The 19408-nt window shown below is 45.3% G+C and overlaps 1 protein-coding gene across 2 annotated transcripts in view; it reads left to right on the top strand.

Annotated features, from left to right (window-relative positions):
• TMEM131 (transmembrane protein 131) overlaps window positions 1–19408 on the top strand; it is an 892454-nt gene that overhangs the window by 486719 nt on the left and 386327 nt on the right. For both annotated transcript variants that reach the window (XM_069204268.1, XM_069204267.1), the window contains exons 21-23: window positions 4911–4986; window positions 5098–5215; window positions 18379–18517. In XM_069204268.1, coding sequence (XP_069060369.1) covers window positions 4911–4986; window positions 5098–5215; window positions 18379–18517 — 333 coding nt within the window. The remainder of the gene's footprint in view (window positions 1–4910; window positions 4987–5097; window positions 5216–18378; window positions 18518–19408) is intronic.

Here is a 19408-nt window from a genome sequence, read left to right as displayed (position 1 = left end):
GAGTTATAAGGTTAGAGTGCAGTGACCAGGATATAAGGTAAAACTTATGTCTGGGGTGGCAGGTGCATGCACCATTTCACACAGGCTGCAATGGCAGGTCTGTAGTCTGTTTGCATTGACTCCCATGGTTGGCATAATACATGCTGCAGCCCATGGGGACCTCTGGTGTACTAGTGCCCTGGGTGCCTAAATACCATATACTAGGGCTGTACAGGACTATGCCTCTATGCCAATTGTGGGGTGAAAGAGTTACTTACCAACCATATTTAGGGAAGAGAACACTGACACTGGGGTCCTCGTTAGCAGGATCCCAGTGTACTGCAGTCAAAACACACTTGACACTGTAAAAAAGTGGTGGTATCTATGTCAGAAAGAAGATACTACTTTCCTACAGGAGAGGTCACTTGACCCTTTAGAATACCAGCTCCAAGACCCCATGGACTGGTGTATGTACCTTGGTGAAGTCAGTGGTTTGGATACCTCCCCAGATACTGGAATGCTGTCTCACCCTTCCATGGCTACGGAGGAGAGAGCTACATACTCAGTGGTGGTGTGGAGAGTGGCTGAGGTCTTGGACCTTGAGCTGCCTTCAGAGGCCATCAGAGCTAACCACCCGACACAGGTGCCTCACCTTGAGGCTTCCTCCACAGAACCTCTTCACCCCTTTAATGAAGCACTTATAGATGTCCTACTGAGTAGGCGGTCCTTAACCAGCACAGGGGCTCCTGTGAATAGGGCAATTGCCTGCCACCATTGCCCTGACTGGGTGACCCAGGTTTCTTGAGGCAACACCCCACCACTGAGAGCTTGGTCATCCAACCCACCACCTCTCAGGGCGTGTTCCCTTCTGCACCCCACATAGGGAATCCAAGAAGCTGGACACACTTGGGAAGATGTTTTCTTCTGCCAGCTTTGCATGTCTGTTGGCCGGTTATTCCCACATGCTGTGGGATACAGTTGCGCAAGTGCTGCCACAGGTTCCATAGGAGGCCTGGGCTGTACTTTCCCTAGCAGTTGCTGATGGGAGAGACGCAGCAAAGTTCACAATCCGATGCAGACTGGACACAATTGACTCACTGGGCAGAGCAGTTGCTTTGACAGTGGCCTTGAGGCACCACACCTGGTTGAGGACGTCTGGCTTTTCGGGGGATGTCCAGGCTATTTTTATGGACGTGCCCTTTGATGATACCAGTCTCTTCGGAGAGAAAGCAGACCCAGCGCTCGAGTGCTTCAAGTATTCTCGTGCTATGGCCAGGTCCTTGGCCCCCAGACAGCCTCTCATCCACCTCAGTCCACTTTTTTTCTCCTTTCATGGGTATGGAATTGGGGCACAGCCACGTCCAATCCCCTCCAGCCAATGTGCCACGCTTGCTGTCCAGCCTCTGCGTGGTCAGGGGCGTGGGATCCACTGTCCTCGTGGATCAGGGAGCCAGTGCTTTGGCAACTCTGCTGCCTCCAAACCTTCCTAGTCTGATGATCCCCCACCAGGGACCAGTCGGAGGCAGGATTGACCATCACCTGCTCTGCTGGCAATCCATCAGGTCAGACAGGAGGGTTTTGCATATATTCCGAAGGGGCTACTCCCTCCCCTTTGAAACTACCCCTCTATCCGTGCCACCATCCTGCAATAGGACGACGGAGGACCACCTGGCACTTCAGGGAGGAGGTTACAGCCGTCTTAGCCAAGGGCTTCATAGAGAGGGTCCCTGTGTCAGAATTAGGTAGTGGTTGCTATTCCAGCTACTTTCTGGTGCCCAAAAATGACAAGGACCACGCCCTATCCTAGACTTTCAGTCCCTCAATCTCTTTCTCAAGAAGTAGATCAAGATGCTCACTCTGGCTCAGGTTCCATCTGCCCTGGACCCAGGAGACTGGATGATAGCTTTGGACCTGCAGGATGCGTATTTCCATATCTCCATCCTGCCTGCCCACAGACGTTACCTGCAGTTCATGGTAGGCCGCAAGGACTTTAATTTCACTGTGCTCCTCTCAGGTTTTACCAGCACCTCATAGGTGGTCACCACGTTGATGCTGGTGGTTTCAGCTCATCTGTGCAGATCAGGAGTTTCAATCTTCCCCTGTCTTGACGACTGGCTATTGAAGGTGGGCTTGCCCCAGGCTGTCTTCTCCCACCTCTAGACTACTGCAGACCTCCTGCGTTCGCTGGGGTTCACTATAAACGTGCCAAATTCAGACCTGACTCTCTCAGACACACTTTCATCAGAGCTGTTCTGGGCATAGTGCAGTCTCTGGCTTATCCTCCCTAGCAGCAAGTTCAGGATATTCAAGCTATGATACCGATGTTTCAGCCTCTGTCTTGGCCTCCTGCATCCTACTGGTGACACATGCCAGGTGGCATACTTAGGCTTTGCAGTGGGACCTGAAGTTACAGTGGGCGCAGAATTAGGGGAATTTCTTCAACATGGTCTAGATCTCAGAGGGAACTGCACGAGATCTGCAGTGGTGGCTACCGAGCCACGATTGGGTTAGATATGACAGAAGTGACAGATGCGTCACTTCTGGGATGGGGCGGCTACCTGGGTAAAGCGGAGATCAGAGGCATCTGGTCTCTGGCAAAGTCTGGATTCCACATCTACCTGTTGGAGCTCTGTGCAGTCCGGCTAGCATTAAAAGCATTTATCTCCTCTATCGTGGGAAAGATGGTGCAGTTGTTCACGGACAACAGCACCGCCATGCGGTACTGTAACAAACAGAACGGGTTGGGGTGGTGGACACATTGTCATGAGGCTCTGCACCTCTGAACTTGGCTGAAACAGCAGAGTATATCCCTGGTGGTTCAACAGCTAGTGGGCTATCTGAACGCCAGAGCAGACTAACTCAGCCGAAGATGTTGAGTGGATCATGAATTGCGTCTCCATCAGGAGGTGGTGCAAGGTCTCTTTCAGCAGCGGTGGGGGGGTTACCTTGGTTAGATCTTTTCATCTCCCCAGAAAACACGCAATGTGAGCAGTTTTGCACGTTGGAATTTCCAAGACTGCAATTGATTGGAGATGCTTTTCATCTCGAATGAAGCCAAGGCCTCGTGTACGCCTTTCTGCCCATACCATTTCTGCCAAGAGTTCTCAAGGAGATCAAGAACGGCCAGGCGCAAGTAATCCTTGTGGCTCCTGTATGGGCACAGAGAGTCTGGTATTTTGAGCTGCTGAGCATGGCCATCGATCCTCAGGTCAGACTATGGCTTTGGGAGGATCTCCTGTCCCAGCAGCAGGGAAGGGTTCTGCACCCAAAGCTGTCCACTCTGCGACTTATTGCGTGGAGATTGAGTGGCAGTGGTTGACAGCTGTTGATGCTCCTCCCTAAGTCAGTAACGTTATCTTGTCAGCCAGGCATCCCTCGACCAGGATGGTATACGCCTGTTGTTTGAAGAAGTTTGTGGCATGGTGCACAGACAAGTCTGTTGACCCCCTCTTTGCCCATCTTTCTGAGGTCCTATTGTTGATCCATTTATTGACGCAGTAGGGCCCGGCCATGGGCACATGAAAAGGTTCTCAGTCTACAATTTCAGATTACCTCATCAACCTTCTTTAAGGTTCCCCAAAGATCTTATGCACCTTATCCCTCCATCCCTATTCATTATTCCTCAATGGGATTTAAATTTGGTTTTGACATTTCTGATATGCGCTCCTTTCGACCCTCTCCACAAATTTCCTCTCAGGCTTCTCAATTTGAAAACAGTCCTCCTTGTGGCTATTACATCTACCTGCAAGGTGAGTGAGCTACAGGCATTGTCATTTAAGCTGCTCTACCTTTCCATCTATCCTGACAAAGTGGTGCTTGACACTAGGGCTTCCTGTCTACCAAAAGTGGTTACACCCTTCCATGTAGGCCAATTCATCACATTACCTAGTTTTTACACACCCATGCATCCTTCTAAGGAAGAGGAGAAACTCCACCGCCTAGACCCAATAAGAGCATTGGCGTTCTACCTTATACAAAAGAGTTCTGGGCGGATGATCAGCTCTTTATTGTTTATGTGGGTGTGAAGAAAGGTTGGACAGTGCAGAAGAGAACTATCTCCAGAAGGGCCGTACTTTACATTACAATGTGCTATGCACTAAGAAGCAACCCCCTGAAGGTTTGCGTTCTCATCCTTCTATGGCTAGGGCTTTAACCACTGCGTTAGTACACAGTGTCCCAGTCCTTGACATCTGTCAGGTGGCAACGTGGGCATCTCTACACATGTTTACCAAATACTAATGCTTCGACAGTCTGGTAGGAAGGGATAGGCTCTTTACCTGTTTGGTTCTGCAGGACTTTCGCATATGATCTTAGTTTATACCCACCTCCGTGGATGGTATTGCTTGGGTATCTATACCAAGGTAAGGAATCTGCAACTAGATGTCTCTATCAAATGGAGAAGTTACTTCCCTTCAGTAACACCTTATCCGGTAGAGGCAATATGTAGTTGCAGATTCCTTTCCGACCCATCCATCCCCGCGCTCTGCGTACTGATTTCTGGGGACAGGGACTTGCATTCAGTGCCTTAGTTTTGACACACCATTGGTCAGTGTTCTTCATGGCTCTGCACTAATGGCGTGGAAAGTCGTGAAAGGATATTGATAACAGCACATTGGTTGGCGCCTATATATGACCTGTGACTTCATATCTGGTGCGGACACCTCCAACAAAAATGTGGGGCTAGTTGACCCCACCTAAAGGCACGCAAGGGTACTGCTTGAGAACAATTTCTGGATCTAGACTGCCGCCTGGGACAATTCTAAGATACTTTATATCTGCAACTAGGTATTGTCTCTACCAGATAAGGCGTTTGTCTCTACCATATAAGGTGTTAACTAAGGTAAGTAACTTGTTCCTCAAGAATTCTGCATTATTGTATTAGCAACAGCTGCTGTTGGCTCTGAACATTTGTGTTCATGCTTACTTCACAGATTGCAAACTTGTACTTTGATGCTGCTTTACAGTGCGGAGATCATTGTTACGTGGGACTTCCATTTTTATCCAAATGTAAGTAACATTCACCATAACTGAATATTCTTCTAGTTGCATCTCATGAGAGACCGAAGTATGAATTCTGTGATGCTAATAAATAATGAACATTTTGACTTATCTGTCCAGCTGAATCTAAAATGCAGTACAGTTTACTGATGCAAGAAGATGTATGGGATTCAGATTGGGATTTGCATGAACATCTCTTCAGGAAGTGGACAGAAGTTACAGAAAACTCCAGTCACTTGTGAGTATATTAAGATAAGTGTGTCTGGGAGTGTTGTCCTAATGGTTTTCACTTTAAGCTTTGGGCTCCTTACCTTAGTTAGAAAATTATAGCTTAGCATACAGTATACCCTGTGAAAGATTTTCTTTTTCATAAGATGGAACTTAGGTCATCAAGCATGTCTGCCAACAGCTAGTCTTTGATAAATCAAGCTTCAAAAACTCTTTGTGTATGTTGATGACTTATATTAGCAATAGTGCAGTCTTACAGATCAATAGTTTTAGCATCCTTTTCACTTTTGGCAATGAAAGAAAACCATATCCTGAATGTATCCAGAAAGGGTAACTACCCAGATAATGAGAGCTGCGTTGAGAGACATCCGGTGGAGGGGTTGGAAACATGAGAGGAGAGACTTCAATATCAAGAGTAAACAAAACATGATAACCTATCAAACCTAATAATCGATCAAACCATCAGTGCCTACAATTGGTACATAAGGCTGATTTACAGTTTGAAAACTGTGTATTCCTCTAGGGAAGGCACTCTAGCAATGCCTTAACTATTCAAGTAGCTTAAGTTCACTGATTAACTCAGTTATATAATTATAATAAAATAAAAACGAGGATAGGCAATCTGTATTAGAAACAAAGATTAAATAAAGAGAGCTGTGGGAAAAGGTGGTAGAATTGTATTTCTTCTTGTTTTGTTCATACAGCAAAGACTCCTTGTACATAGAAAAGTTAAATATGTGGACTGCAGTTAGGTGAATTGGGATTATCTACCCTTATATAATCAAATAAATATTCTTCAAAATATGTATTTTCTAACACTTTTCACTAAAGAAGAATGTTTTTGCTCACAGCCCTCAGTGCAACTCAGTCTGAAGTAGCCTAGAACAAAGAAATATAACACATATTTACTTTCAAAATATGAGCTGAAGCTCCATTGATCTGAGGCAATTATTCATGCAAGAAGGACTCTACAGTCCTGATTTTTAGCAAATGATTAACTATGAAATGCATAGTCATTTAATGAATTAAAGACAAAATTCTGTGAAAAGTGACTCTTTGCAACTGGCCACGTCTGGAAATAAGATAAACACAAGGGTGTGAAGTATGAATTTTAGCAAACAATATGAAAACTAATTTGGTGTGTTAGACTTAAACATTCCAGACCTTACTTATAATGAAATATCATGAACCATTCTATAGGCAAGAGTTGAAAGGAATCAATATGCATTAACTCTAAGTTTAGTAGCTGAGTATATGAGCATCCATTTGATGAATATTCTAAATTGTGCCCGTAAATTTCATGTTTTAGCAGAAAACGCATCTGGAAATGTAACTCATGAAATTTCATCACACAAAACTGGAGGCAGTGTGAATTATGCTCAGTTTTGAAAACCTATTTTGAAGCCTGAAATTCAAGCCACAATTGGACTGGTCATTAAGCTTCAGATAACTATTATTACCTACATAAATGAAATGTAATTTGTTTTATGTAAATATGTCTTATGTGGAATTCCTGAACATCAGGTATGAATTTGGGTCTCTTTTTTTTCTCCTGTCAGTTGACTAGAACATATGTAACTGAGATAGATGGACATGAGTTGCTCATTTCCTCTCAAAAGATTTTTCTATCTGATAGATAGATACTTTTATTTTCAGATTCCTTAAATTAAATCCCCCCCCCCCCTGTTCCTCCCCCCCACCCCCGGTGTCAGTCTGGATCCGTACATTTTTCTCGAGCAGTACTCCTGCGTGCCGTCGGGTAGCATCGGCTGACTCAACATCCGTCCCCGGCATCGGGTTCACTGTCACTGGATAGGACGTCTTGGGTCCTGTATAAGTGCCACTCTGGCCCACTGACGTGAGTTCTTTACACCCCAGCCTACCGCAGTTCCTAAGAAGAGCTACCCTGCAGTCACTTTTTAGCTGGATTATTTTACTTTTGTTGAAGCTTTTTGACATTTTGGTGTGTCAAGATGTCGTCACAGAAGACCAGATTCAAGTCTTGCAACTCCTATCACCGGATGATGTCTGTGACGGATCCGCACGTCTTGTGTCTCTGGTGTTTGGAGAGTGACCACAACCCGATGTCATTATCCGAGTGTCAGGCCATGAACCTGAAGGCTTTGAGAGAGCCTGGTGCTCAGCTCTACATCGCTCTCTGTCAAGGGGAAGGTCCCAAGACCGCTTGCAGAGCCCACTCTCTTCGTCATCCCACTTTAAGTCCTCGGTACGTTTGGGTGAGCACAGTAAGAGGTTGAAGAACAACAAGCGTCCTTCGACTTCACCCTGTTGGTCAGATGACGTGATGCGGTAAAAGGAGCCTTGTCACTCTAGGCCTCTGTCTTCTAGGCCTACTTCTGGGTTAGCTCTGTGCCTCCCCGAGTTTTTGGGAGTCCGAGCCACCCCTGCCCAATTGCGTGAATTTTATGAGGCCATATGCCTCATCTTTGGGCGGTCCGACCTTGCCGGAGCACCTTTGGGCTCCACGGGGTCAGCAGGGCCTGCTCGGGTTCCTCGCCGGTGGCTTCAGCCTCGGATCCGGAGAGCACCCAAGGATCTGAACCGGCATCGTCTTGCCACCATGACCTTCCCTGACGATGGTTCAGATGTAGATGCTCCGGACGATGCCCAGGCCCACAGTTGATATCAATCCCATACTTATAACTGACAGGGAGCTGGACTGGTGTTGCTTGACGCCAATTCAGACTTTGATGAGGACCTTGCTACCTAGGTCGGATCCTGACCCATATTCTTATGGGTATGGGTGCAGTGAGAGTCTGGAGGGTTCACTGGACCCTTTAGAATACAGCTTGATGACCCCATAGACTGGGCTCAGAACCTAGGTGAAGCCTGTGGTCTGGACACCTCCCCTGACGCTGGCATGCTTTCTAACCCAACTGTGGCTATGGAGGAGGGAGCTTCTTATTCAGTGGTGGTGGGGAGAGCGGCCGGAGTTCTGGGCCCCATGTCAGACAGGTGGGTTTTGCAGGTAGTCTGAAGGGGTTACTCCCTCCCGTTCGAGACCACCCCTCCATCCATGCCATCATCAAGCAAGAGAGCCGTAGAGAGGATCCCTTTGCCACAAGTAGGTCATGGTTGTTATTCCCGCTACTTTCTGGTGCCCAGAAAGAACATGGACCTCCGCCCTATCTTAGACCTTCGGTCCCTTAATCTGTTCCTCAAGTTCAGAATGCTCACTCGGGCTCAAGCCCTATCTGCCCTGGACCCAGAAGACTGGATGGTAGCTTTGGACTTGCAGGATTCATATTTTCATATTCCTGCCCTGCTTGCCCACAGATGTTATTTGCGTTTCATAGGTCATGAGCACTTTCAGATTACCTTGCTCCCCTTTGGCATTACTAGTGCCCCTGGGCAATGGCATTGGTCACAGCTCATCTGCACAGTTCGGGGTTACAGTCTTCCTCTACCTCGACGACTGGCTGTTGAAGTCAGGATCACCCCAAGCTGCAGTCTCCCACCTCCAGACTACGGCGGACTTCCTGCATTGGCTGGTGCTCACTATAAACGTGCGAAAGTCGCACCTAACTCCCTCTCAGACGCTCCCTTTCATTGCCCCTGCTCTGGACATGGTGCAGTTTGGACCTGTCTTTCTTAGCGGCGAGTCCAGGATATTCTGGCTATGATACTGATGTTTCAGCTCCTATCCTGGATTTAGGTGAGAATGGCTCTAAGGCTGCAGGGCCTCATGGCCTCCTGAATCACGCTGGTTACACATGCCAGATCGCATATGTGGCCTCTACAGTGGGACCTAAAGTTCGAGTGGGTGCAGCATCCGGTGAAATCTCTCCAACATGGTCCTGATCTCAAAGGGAAATGTACAAAATCTCCAGTGGTGCTTTTGAATCACGATTGGGTCAGAGGCAGATCCCTCTCCTTTCCCCAACCAGACCTGACAGAAGTGGCAGATGTGTCACTCCTGGAATGAGGCAGCCACATGGGAGAGGCGGAGATCAGAGGCGTTTGGTCTCTGGCTGAGTCCGGGCTCCATATCAGTCTTTTGGAGCTCAGAGCAATCAGGCTAGCATTGAAAGCTTTCATTCCTCTCTCAAAGGGAAAGTGGTGAAGATGTTCACGGGCAACACCACCGCCATAGGTCGTGGACCCATTGTCAAGAGGCTCTACACCTCTGGGCATGGCTGGAACATCCCTGATGGTTCAACATCTGGCAGGCTCTCTGAACGCCAGCACGGACAAACTCAGCTGTCAATGCCTGGTCAATCAGAAATGGTGTCTCCATCTGGATGTGGCGCAAGGTCTCTCTCAGCAGTGTAGAGAGCCTTGGTTAGTTCTGTTCGCCTCTGCAGAGAACTTGCAGTGTAAGTTAATTTGCATGTTGGAGTTTCCAAGGCGGCACTCGCTCAGTGACATTTTTCGGCTCGAGTGGAACTCTGGCCTTCTTTCTGCCTTTCCTCCAATACCACTTCTGCCCAGAGTTCTCAAGAAGATCAAGAATGACCGGACCAAAGTCATTCTTGTGTCTCCGGACTGGGCACGAAGAGTCTGGTATCCCGAGCTCTTTAGCATGGCCATTGATCCTCCAATCAGACTGCCTTTTCGGGAGGATCTTCTATCACAGCAGCAGGGGACGGTTATTCACCCAAACCTGTCCAGTTTCTGCATTCTTGTACGGAGATTGATCATCGGCATTTGACAGCCTTCAACCTTCCTCCTGAAGTCTGTAATGTTAGCTTGGCAGCCAGGCATACCTACACCAAAACTGTTGTTGGAAAAATGTGTGGCATGGTGCACAGACTAGACAGGTGATCCTCTCTATCAGATGTCCTCTTGTTTATTCTTTCTCTAGCCCAGCAGGACTCCGCTTTGGGCACCGTGAAGGGTTGCTTGTCTGTCATCTCTGCTTTCCTGAGATTACCTGACCAACTTTCCTTGTTTACATCTCCTACCGTTGGGAGGTTCCTGAAAGGTCTAAACCATATGTTCCTGCCTTCACTGTTCATAATGCCCCAGTGGGATTTTAACTTGGCTCTTACTTTTCTGATGTGTGCTCCTTTCAAGCCATTTCATAACTGTCCCATTCAGCTTCTTACTGTAAAAACAGCCTTTCTTTTAGCCATCACTTCTGCCCACAGGGTCAATGAGCTGCAGACTGTTACCTCAAAGCCACCCTTAATTACTATCCATCCTGACAAAGTGGTGCTTTGTACCAGGGCTTCCTTTTTACCAAAGGTGGTCATGTAGGCCAGTCCATCACTTTGGCTACGTTTTATGCACCCCCCACATCCTTCTAAGGAAGAGGATGGACTCCACCCCCTGGATCCAACAAGAGCGTTGACGTTCCATCTTAATCGTACCAAAGGGTTCCTGATGGATGATCAACTCTTTGTTGGTTATGTGGGTGCAAAGAGAGGTCGGTCAGTGCAGAAGAGAATTCATCTCCAGATCGGTTGTTCTCTGCATTAAAATGTGCAATGCTATTGCTTAGAAGCAACCCCGGGGGTTTTCATGAACGGCTGCAACCACTGCATTAGCACACGGAGTTCCATTCCTGGATATCTGCCAGCAGCAACGTGGGCATCTTTGTACATGTTCACTAAACACTACTTCCTGGACAGTCCGGTCCTGAGGGACTGGGACTTTGCCTGTTCAGTCCTGCATGACTTCCTGGTATGACCTTGGTTCAGTGACTCACCTCCAGGAATGGGATTGCTTGGTGCCTATTCTAAGGTAAGGAATCTGCAACTAGAAGTCTCTTACCATATGAACAAGTTACCTACCTTCAGTAACAAATTATCTGGTAGAGACATATTCTAGTTGCAGATTACTTAACGACCCACCCATCCACCCCGCTCTGCAAACTGATTTCTAGGAACAGGGACTTTCCTTTTAGGGCCCTAATTCTGACGCACCAGGATCAGTGTTATTCATGGTTCTGTGGTTCTGCCGTGGAAAGTTGAGAAAAGAAACTGATGTCAGTGTTCCGGGGTGGCGCCTTTATAGGATGCGCAGTGTTTTATCTGTCGAACTTGATGCGTAGTCGACCGGCGGCAACTGACGGACGCACAGGGGTACTGCTCGAATGAAAATCTCTGGATCCAGACGTACGCCTGGGGGAAATGCTACAGTAAGGAATCTGTAACTAGAATATATCTCTAGCAGATAATCTGTTACTGAAGGTAAGCAGCTTTTTTTCAGGTCATTCTCTCGAGTGCTTTGCTCTGGCTGTTTCAAAGGCCCGATCTAGAGCAGGTAATGAGACCTGAGGCAGATTAGGATCCCCAAAGTGGGCACAATTCTTTTTGAATCCTGATTAAAAGCATATTTTCTTCCACTAAGTAAATACACAAAAACTTAAGAGCAAAAATAATTTTGTATCTATGTATTATTTACAATCTTTTTTCTGTTTCTAAGTGCAGCAACTACCATGTATTACTATACCTAATTTCATGGTACTTAATGTAAGATTGCAGGCAAGTTTTACTATGTCAGGATTCAAACTTTTGACCAGGTGACACTAGTGAGTTCTTAACTCAGTGAGAGATCTTGAAGGTTGGCCAGCTTCTATTCCCTCCAAGCTGGAGATACATTAAATAGGATTTAATTGGCAGGAACCCAGCAACATTTTCAATGATCATTTTCCCATTGTGAAAAGGTTTGTGCCAACAAGCAGGATAGACATCACTTCAGGCCCGTTCAATCCTATGTAAGGTGTGCTGTTTAAATTTCAGCAACAGTTGTCCCCTAATTACTTTGTAAGCATTGTGAGAAGGACTATAAATGAGGATACCACCAGAGTAGATTTTACCTAGATATAATCTTTAGATTTGTAGTCTGTGAACATGAAAACCTGTGCTACAGTCCCTTGGAGTTGATTGAGATGAACAACCATATATACCTGGCTATTTATTTGAATCTGGGGCAGAATTAAAATCCAGTATTGGTATGTCTAGATAATTTCGGACAATTATCTAAAATATAAATGTATTAAGACAGGAGGGAAGCAGCCCTCAGTAAAGGAATCAGAAGTTAAAGCATTCATTTAACATTATCTGAATAAGGCAGTTTAGGATAAGGACCTTAATGAAAATATTAATGCAAAAGGCGAAAATATGTTTGAAGGCAGATCATTATAACTTTGAAATGTAGAGTTGACTAATTTTGCCATTAATGATCTCTAGGGAACATGGGAAACCTCTGAAGGAGATGGCAATTCTGAATAGTCTGGTATTGGTTTCATTGGTAGTTTAAAAAAAATCTTGTAGTGTATTTTGTAACAAATTGCGCAAACAGTGATTTGGTCAAGGTGAAAACTGGAGGGGAGAAGGGAAGGGCGACTTTGACAAATGTCCAGTCAAATCTGTTACACTGCTCAACCATTGTCTAATTTTCTTTTTAAAGTAAGATGGCAAAAGTCAGCTAGGTACATTTCAGAATGCAGTATCATCTATTTTTTTCGCACACAACCATAGAACAGGAAATAAATCTACATCAGCCCTTGAAATAAAATGTAAAGAGACTGGCAATAAATGTAAAAAAAAAAAAAAAAAAAAAAATAGCATATTGTGAAAGGGACATTAACCCCTTCGCTGCCAGGCCTTTTCCCTCTCGGGTGGCAGTCCTTTTTTTGGCTATATGGGGCAGGGTGCGCTTAGGCCCGCATAACATTTTGTCCACATAAGCTACCCACGCCAAATGTGCATCCTTTGTTTCCAACATCCTAGGGATTCTAGAGGTACCCAGACTTTGTGGGTTCCTCTGAACGAGACCAAGAAATTAGCCAAAATACAGTGAAAATGTTGTTTATTAAAAAACAAATGGGGAAAAAAGGGCTGCAGAAGAAGGCTTGTGTTTTTTCCCTGAAATTGGCATCAACAAAGGGTTTGCAGTGCTAAAATCACCAGCTTCCCAGCGTTCAGGAACAAGCAGACTTGAATCAGAAAACCCAATTTTTCAACACAATTTTGGCATTTTACTGGGACATACCCCATTTTGACGATTTTTTTGTGCTTTCAGCCTCCTTCCAGTCAGTGACAGAAATGGGTGTGAAACCAATGCTGGATCCCAGAAACCTAAATATTTCTGAAAAGTAGACAAAATTCTGAATTCAGCAATTGGTAATTTGTGTAGATCCTACAAGGGTTTCCTACAGAAAATAACAACTGAAATAAAACAAATATTGAAATTGAGGTAAAAAAACTGCAATTTTTCTCTACGTTTTACTCTAACTTTTTCCTGCAATGTCAGATTTTTGAAAGCAATATAGAGTTACGTCTGCTGGACTCTTCTGGTTGTGAGGATATAGAGGGCTTGTAGGTTCATCAGGAACCCTAGGTACCGAGAGCCAATAAATGAGCTGCACCTTGCAGTGGTTTTCATTCTATACCGTATATACAGCAATTCATTTGGAGAAATATAGAGAGTGAAAAATAGGTATCAAGAAAACCTTTGTATTTCCAAAATGGGCACAAGATAAGGTGTTGAGGAGCAGTGGTTATTTGCACATCTCTGAATTCTGGGGCGCCCATACTAGCATGTGAATTACAGGGCATTTCTCAAATAGAAGTCTTTTTTTACATACTGTCTTATATTTGGAAGGAAAAAATGTAGAGAAAGACAAGGGGCAATAACACTTGTTTTGCTATTCTATGTTCCCGATAAAAAATGGTACCTCACGTGTGTGGGTAGGCCTAGTGCCTGCGACAGGAAATGCCCCAAAACACAAAGTGGACACATCACATTTTCTCAAAGAAAACAGAGGTGTTTTTTTCAAAGTGCCTACTTGTGGATTTTGGCCTCTAGCTCAGCCGGCACCTAGGGAAACCTACCAAACCTGTGCATTTTTTTAAAACTAGAGACCTAGGGGAATTCAAGACGGGGTGACTTGTGGGGCTCTGACACGGTTCTGTTACCCAGAATCCTTTGCAAACCTCAAAATTTGGCTAAAAAAACACGTTTTCCTCACATTTTGGTGACAGAAAGTTCTAGAATCTGGGAGGAGCCACAAATTTCCTTCCACCCAGCGTTCTCCCAAGTCTCCTGATTAAAAATAGTATCTCACTTGTGTGGGTAGGCCTTGTGCTCGCAACAGTAAATGCCCCAAAACATTATCTGGACACATCAAAATTATCAAATAGAAAACTACCTGTTTTTGCGGGGGTGGGAACACCTGCGTTTTTGGTCTTGGGCTCAGCAGTCATCTATGGAAACCTACCAAACCCAGATATTTCTGAAAACTAGACACCCAAGGGGAGGTGTGACTTGAGTGCACCCCCCACTGTTTTCTTAACCAGAAACCTCAGCAAACCTCAAATGTAGCTAAAAAATAAAAAAATTCCAACATTTCTGTGTGGGATCACTGAGGGAAACGTTGAGTGGTAGGGAATTTGTCCTGGTGCAGTCTCCCGGTACAAATTATACCTCACTTGTGTAGGTGGGCCAAGTGTTTGTGACAGGGAAGAGCCAAAAACACGTTGAAATTGAGGGGGAACCAAAGTGGGTCCAAAAGAGCAGTTTGAAAAAAAAACATTTTTAGGCTGACAAGTGCAGCAGAAATGTTATCGGTATAGATGAGACAATGCTGGATGGTAGGAATTTTGTGGATTCCTACAGATTCCAGAAGGTTTCATAACAAAAATGTGGGAAAAATGTGTGCTTTCCAGCAAAGTTGCAGGTTTGCAGGGCATTGTGGTTAAGGAAATGGTGCAGGGTGCATGTGAAGCACACCAACCTGGAATCAACTAGATGTTTAGTTTTCAGATGTGTCTAGGTCTTGTGGATTTTTCTACAGGGCAGCCTCCCAAAGTAAAAAAAAAAGTGCAGCCCTCACCATTCGAAGTGAGATGATTTTGAGAGTTACCAAGCTCTCATGGCCCAAATGTAAAAGAAAAACCAAAAATAATCAAATGTCCTCTTGCTTGCCATGGGGTAAGATGTTTTAGTTTGCGGTGGAGAGTTGAAAGACTGTTAGCCCCTTCAGTTCGGGTGGGGGCATAACCAGGCCCATACTGTTTGGTAGCCACCTCCCCCCTATTTTCTTTTATTTTTTTTAATTCCCTGGCATCTAGTAGACTTTCTGTCCCCCTGGGGTGTGGATCGGGGGTAATTGCCAAATCTGCTCACTGGTGGGAAGTACAACTTTGGCCCCATTTATTTGGGGTGGGGGTATGGCCATACCACCCAACCTCTTATTTTGAAGAAAAAAATCTTTCCTGGTCTCTGGTGGGCTTTCTGCCCCCCATTGGGGGCAGATGGGCCTTCCAAAAATAGGCCAATCTGCCCTCAAGGGGGGCAGTTATAGCCATCAGTAATGTGCCCTCATGGGGAGCGACCTTTGCCCAAGGGGCTGCCCCCCCAAACAAAACACACACATACACACACACCAATCCATGGTGTCTAGAGATTTCTACCCCTTTTGGGGCCAGATTGGCGTAACAAAAATAGGCCGGTCTTCCCCCAGGGGGGCAGAAATGGCCTAAAAAACATTTGCCCCCCTGGGGAGCGGCCCTTGCCCAAGGGACCGCTCTCCTTATGCGCAAGTATGAAGAAAAAAAAATAATCCCTGGTGTCTAGTGGGCCGATATGGCCTAGTGAACCCCCCCCCCCTTTTGCCAAAGTGGTCGCTCCCCAAACATAAAACAATGAAAAAGGCAAGAAATAAAATTATCCTTGGTGTCTAGTGGATTTTTCCCCCTCCCGGGGGCAGATCGGCCTATTAATATTGGCCTAGAAATAATTTGCCCCGAGGAGCGACCCTCATTTGAAATAGCCCCCCCCCCCATCTCATCGCGATCAGGCAGCAGAAATGCTCAGAGAGACATAAGGAGGGGAAAGGCCTTTCCTCTCCTTTCATGCCTCTCTGCCCCCTCCACGTGATCAGAGGAGAAATGCAAAGCATTTCTCCTTCAATCGGGCACTGGAAGCTGAGTTTTTAGTGCCTGGGAGAAAGCCTCTGATGAGGTCAGTGCGAGAAAGCACGCTGATGTCATCAGACGCCACAGGGGAGTCGGGGGGGGGGGCGGATGTGGAAGGGGAAGCGATTCCCCTTCCATCTCTGCCTAGGGGAGAGGGATGCCCCGTCTTCTAGGGGAGCACTAGCGCTTTCTGGGGGAGCGCTAGCGCTCCCCCGGGGACCCATAGCACGACGAGCTGGTCTTGTCTGAGACCAACTCGTCTGGGGCACCCAAGGGGTTAAAGAGAGCCCCTAGTTTTCCCCCAGACCTCATTCACACATTACCTCATGGACAGCTTCCCTTTTGTGTATGGTTATTGAACAGTTGATCACCGAAGAGCAAGCCAACCATTGATTACGGTTGTATGACACAACCACGCATGCCAGAACCATGCATGCCTAAACAATGCTGTCAGATCCACAGCCTCGTCTTTTCTACCCATGGCTTTACTACGCATGCCTTTACAATGAATTTAGTTGGAAAAACATGCCTAGTAAAGGCATATGTGGAAACGGCATGCATGGTTGTTTCTTACAACCCCCCCTCTTAACCTAAAAAACTACCCTAACCCCCCACCTGCCCTGAGGCCCAAAACTACCCCCGCCCCTAATAAGTAAACTATCCATACAGCCCCCGCTGCCCTGAGCCCTAAAACTTTCCCCACCCTAAGCCCTAAAAAGAAATACCCCAACCCGGTGCCCCAGTTCCTAAAAACTAAACTACCCTGACACCACCCATCTGCCCTGAGCCCTAAAACCTTCCCCCACCCAATAACTAAACTGCCCGACCCCCCACCTTAAGTCCTGAAAATAAACTAAAAAAATAAAATAAAATACCCTGGCACTCCCACCAGCCCTGAGCCCTTTAACCTTCCCCCAGCCCTAATAAGTAAACTACCCGACCCCACCCCCAAAAAATAAACTACCCTGACACCCCCACACGTCCTGAGCCCTAAAACCTTCCCCCACCCCAAATGAGTAAACTACCCCTACCCCCTACCCACTACAAGCCCTAAAAAATAAACTGCCCTGACCTCCCACCCACTCTAAGCCCTAAATCCACCCCATCTCTGAAACTACCGCAAACCTTTCTCCAGCCCCACTTAACCTTGCTGCATTCTCTCCCGATCCTTCTGCTCCTCACCCGCCCCCAAAAAATAAACTACCCTACCCCCCAACCTGTTCCTAAAAAATAAACTACCCCAACGCCCATCCACCTTAAGCCCTGAAAAATAAACTTCCCCCAACCTACCCACCCCGCCCCTTAAAAAAAAAAACTACCCCGAAATAGTGCTAAACCCATCCCTACCCCTAAAAACTACCTCCCAAAAACCTGCCCCAACCCTACTTACCTCACTTTATCCTCTCCCGATCTACTAGACTGCTCTTTGCCTTAACCACTGATATGCGTAGTTTGGCACGTGATAAAGCAGCAAAAAAGGCAGTCATTGTTTAGGCAAGTGTGGTTCCGCTTGTGTGGCTCCGGGTGTGTTGTAAAGGCTGTTTCCGATTGATAACATAATTTTGCAAGCTGTAGGGAAGGTGGATCATTTTCCTCCCCCTTCATCGTTAATTAGCTGGACATGCAGCATGTGCAGTTTGATACATTACATTTGTCGTCTTTTACCCTCACTAAGCCTGTCATTCTGCCTGACAGGGGCTCTGTGTGAGTGATTAACCTTTTTTATGTAAAGCTTGTGATGACCAAGCAAACTCTTGCCTAAATTTAAACTTTTGTTTCATGGGTTCTTTATATTAATGGGGAATTATTTAAGGGTTTGAATTTCTTCATCCAGTTTCACACACAGAGCTTAAAATAAAATAGCTAGAAAGGTTTGTTTTCCTGTTTTTTTATGCTCTCAGGCAGAATGAATATAGTGAGCACCCATTTCCCATGTAGCCATAGCTAGAATATTGGTGTTTCTGAAATACAAATTTGCACTAATGAAAACAGATTTTATGATCTCAAAACTGCCCTGTTTTTAAGGTCTTATTTGCTATGCATCTTGAGTCTAGTTGTATTTTTATTTACAGTTCATGAATTTTTTGTTGGGTTGGCTCTGTTGAGAGGTATGAGAGTTTAGCCGTATTGCACAAGTTAGATATTGTAATGTGTTGTGCTTTGTAATGGTAAAAATGTCAAAAGTATTTCCATATTAAGTGTTGTTACGATTCTCCTCTATAATATTACAAACCATTGAATGTTCATTTTATTTAAGTGTATTTGACATTTATTACCTTTACAGACTTACTGCTGGGTTTGAAGTGGACACAGATCTGCAAAAGGGTGTGCTATCCGAAATTACAGCAGAGCTTGCTTGGCCATCCATACTCAACTCATCACGTCGTGTACATTTCCCTCTTACAAATATCAACAGCTCATCAGTAAGTGTTGGAGTAGTCATATACACACCATACTATTAGCAATGAGGTCATTGTTTTTATCATTTTATGTTTACTTTCCTGCGGTCAGTGTAATAAAGGTAAACAATTGGAAGAATACAGTCATACAAGTTGAACATTCTTAAATTTCTTATCATCCAACCATGAAGCAAGATTCTACAGGTATCATGTTAATAAAATCTTTAAAAAAAATAAAATGTTTTTCTATGCAGCGGCTCTCTGCTTGTGAGCTCAAATAAATGACTAGCATAGGACTTGTTCTGCTGTAGAAAAAGAAAACCTTATATTAGTTGCTCAGCTATTGCAATCGTCCTTCAACTAAGTCTTTGAAAGTGTATAGCACAGTTGTTATTTGGTCAATTGATTTTGAGACTTCGAAAATGGCAGAAAACATGCTTATATAAACATGTGGAGAAACATAAGAACTCTTTATTCTGAAAATACTACCCTTGATATGGTTGGATTTGCATGTTATAACGAACTCTTGTCACACTGTACCTTTTAATGGAGTATTCAGGACTATTCTCTCCCCTCCCTCAGCTATTACATATCCATTTTAGTAGCAATTGATGTTGCGAAGAATTTTCACAAAATTGTTTGCGGCATCTCAAATACATCAGAATTCTAGTGGCTACTCATCACCTCCCTAATACACCTTTCTGTCTGCAAATAAACCTTCTGCTTCTCTCAAATCCTCCATCAGCACATCCTCCAACCAAGCTCATTCCCATTGTTAAAGTTGCAAATTCCCCATTCTGTCCTGTAATTGTTAAGCTTCTATCATCCTTTCTGCCTTCTCTACTCTGTCACTCATTTATTGCGCGGCTGCCTTTTGACAGAAATTTTTACTCAGTGCTTTAGCAATAAAAAAAG

This window comes from Pleurodeles waltl, chromosome 8 (assembly GCF_031143425.1).
Source record: "Pleurodeles waltl isolate 20211129_DDA chromosome 8, aPleWal1.hap1.20221129, whole genome shotgun sequence".
Taxonomy (NCBI): domain Eukaryota; kingdom Metazoa; phylum Chordata; class Amphibia; order Caudata; family Salamandridae; genus Pleurodeles; species Pleurodeles waltl.
The sequence above is the reverse complement of the archived record's forward strand: the minus strand, read 5'-3'. Positions and strand labels throughout refer to the sequence as shown.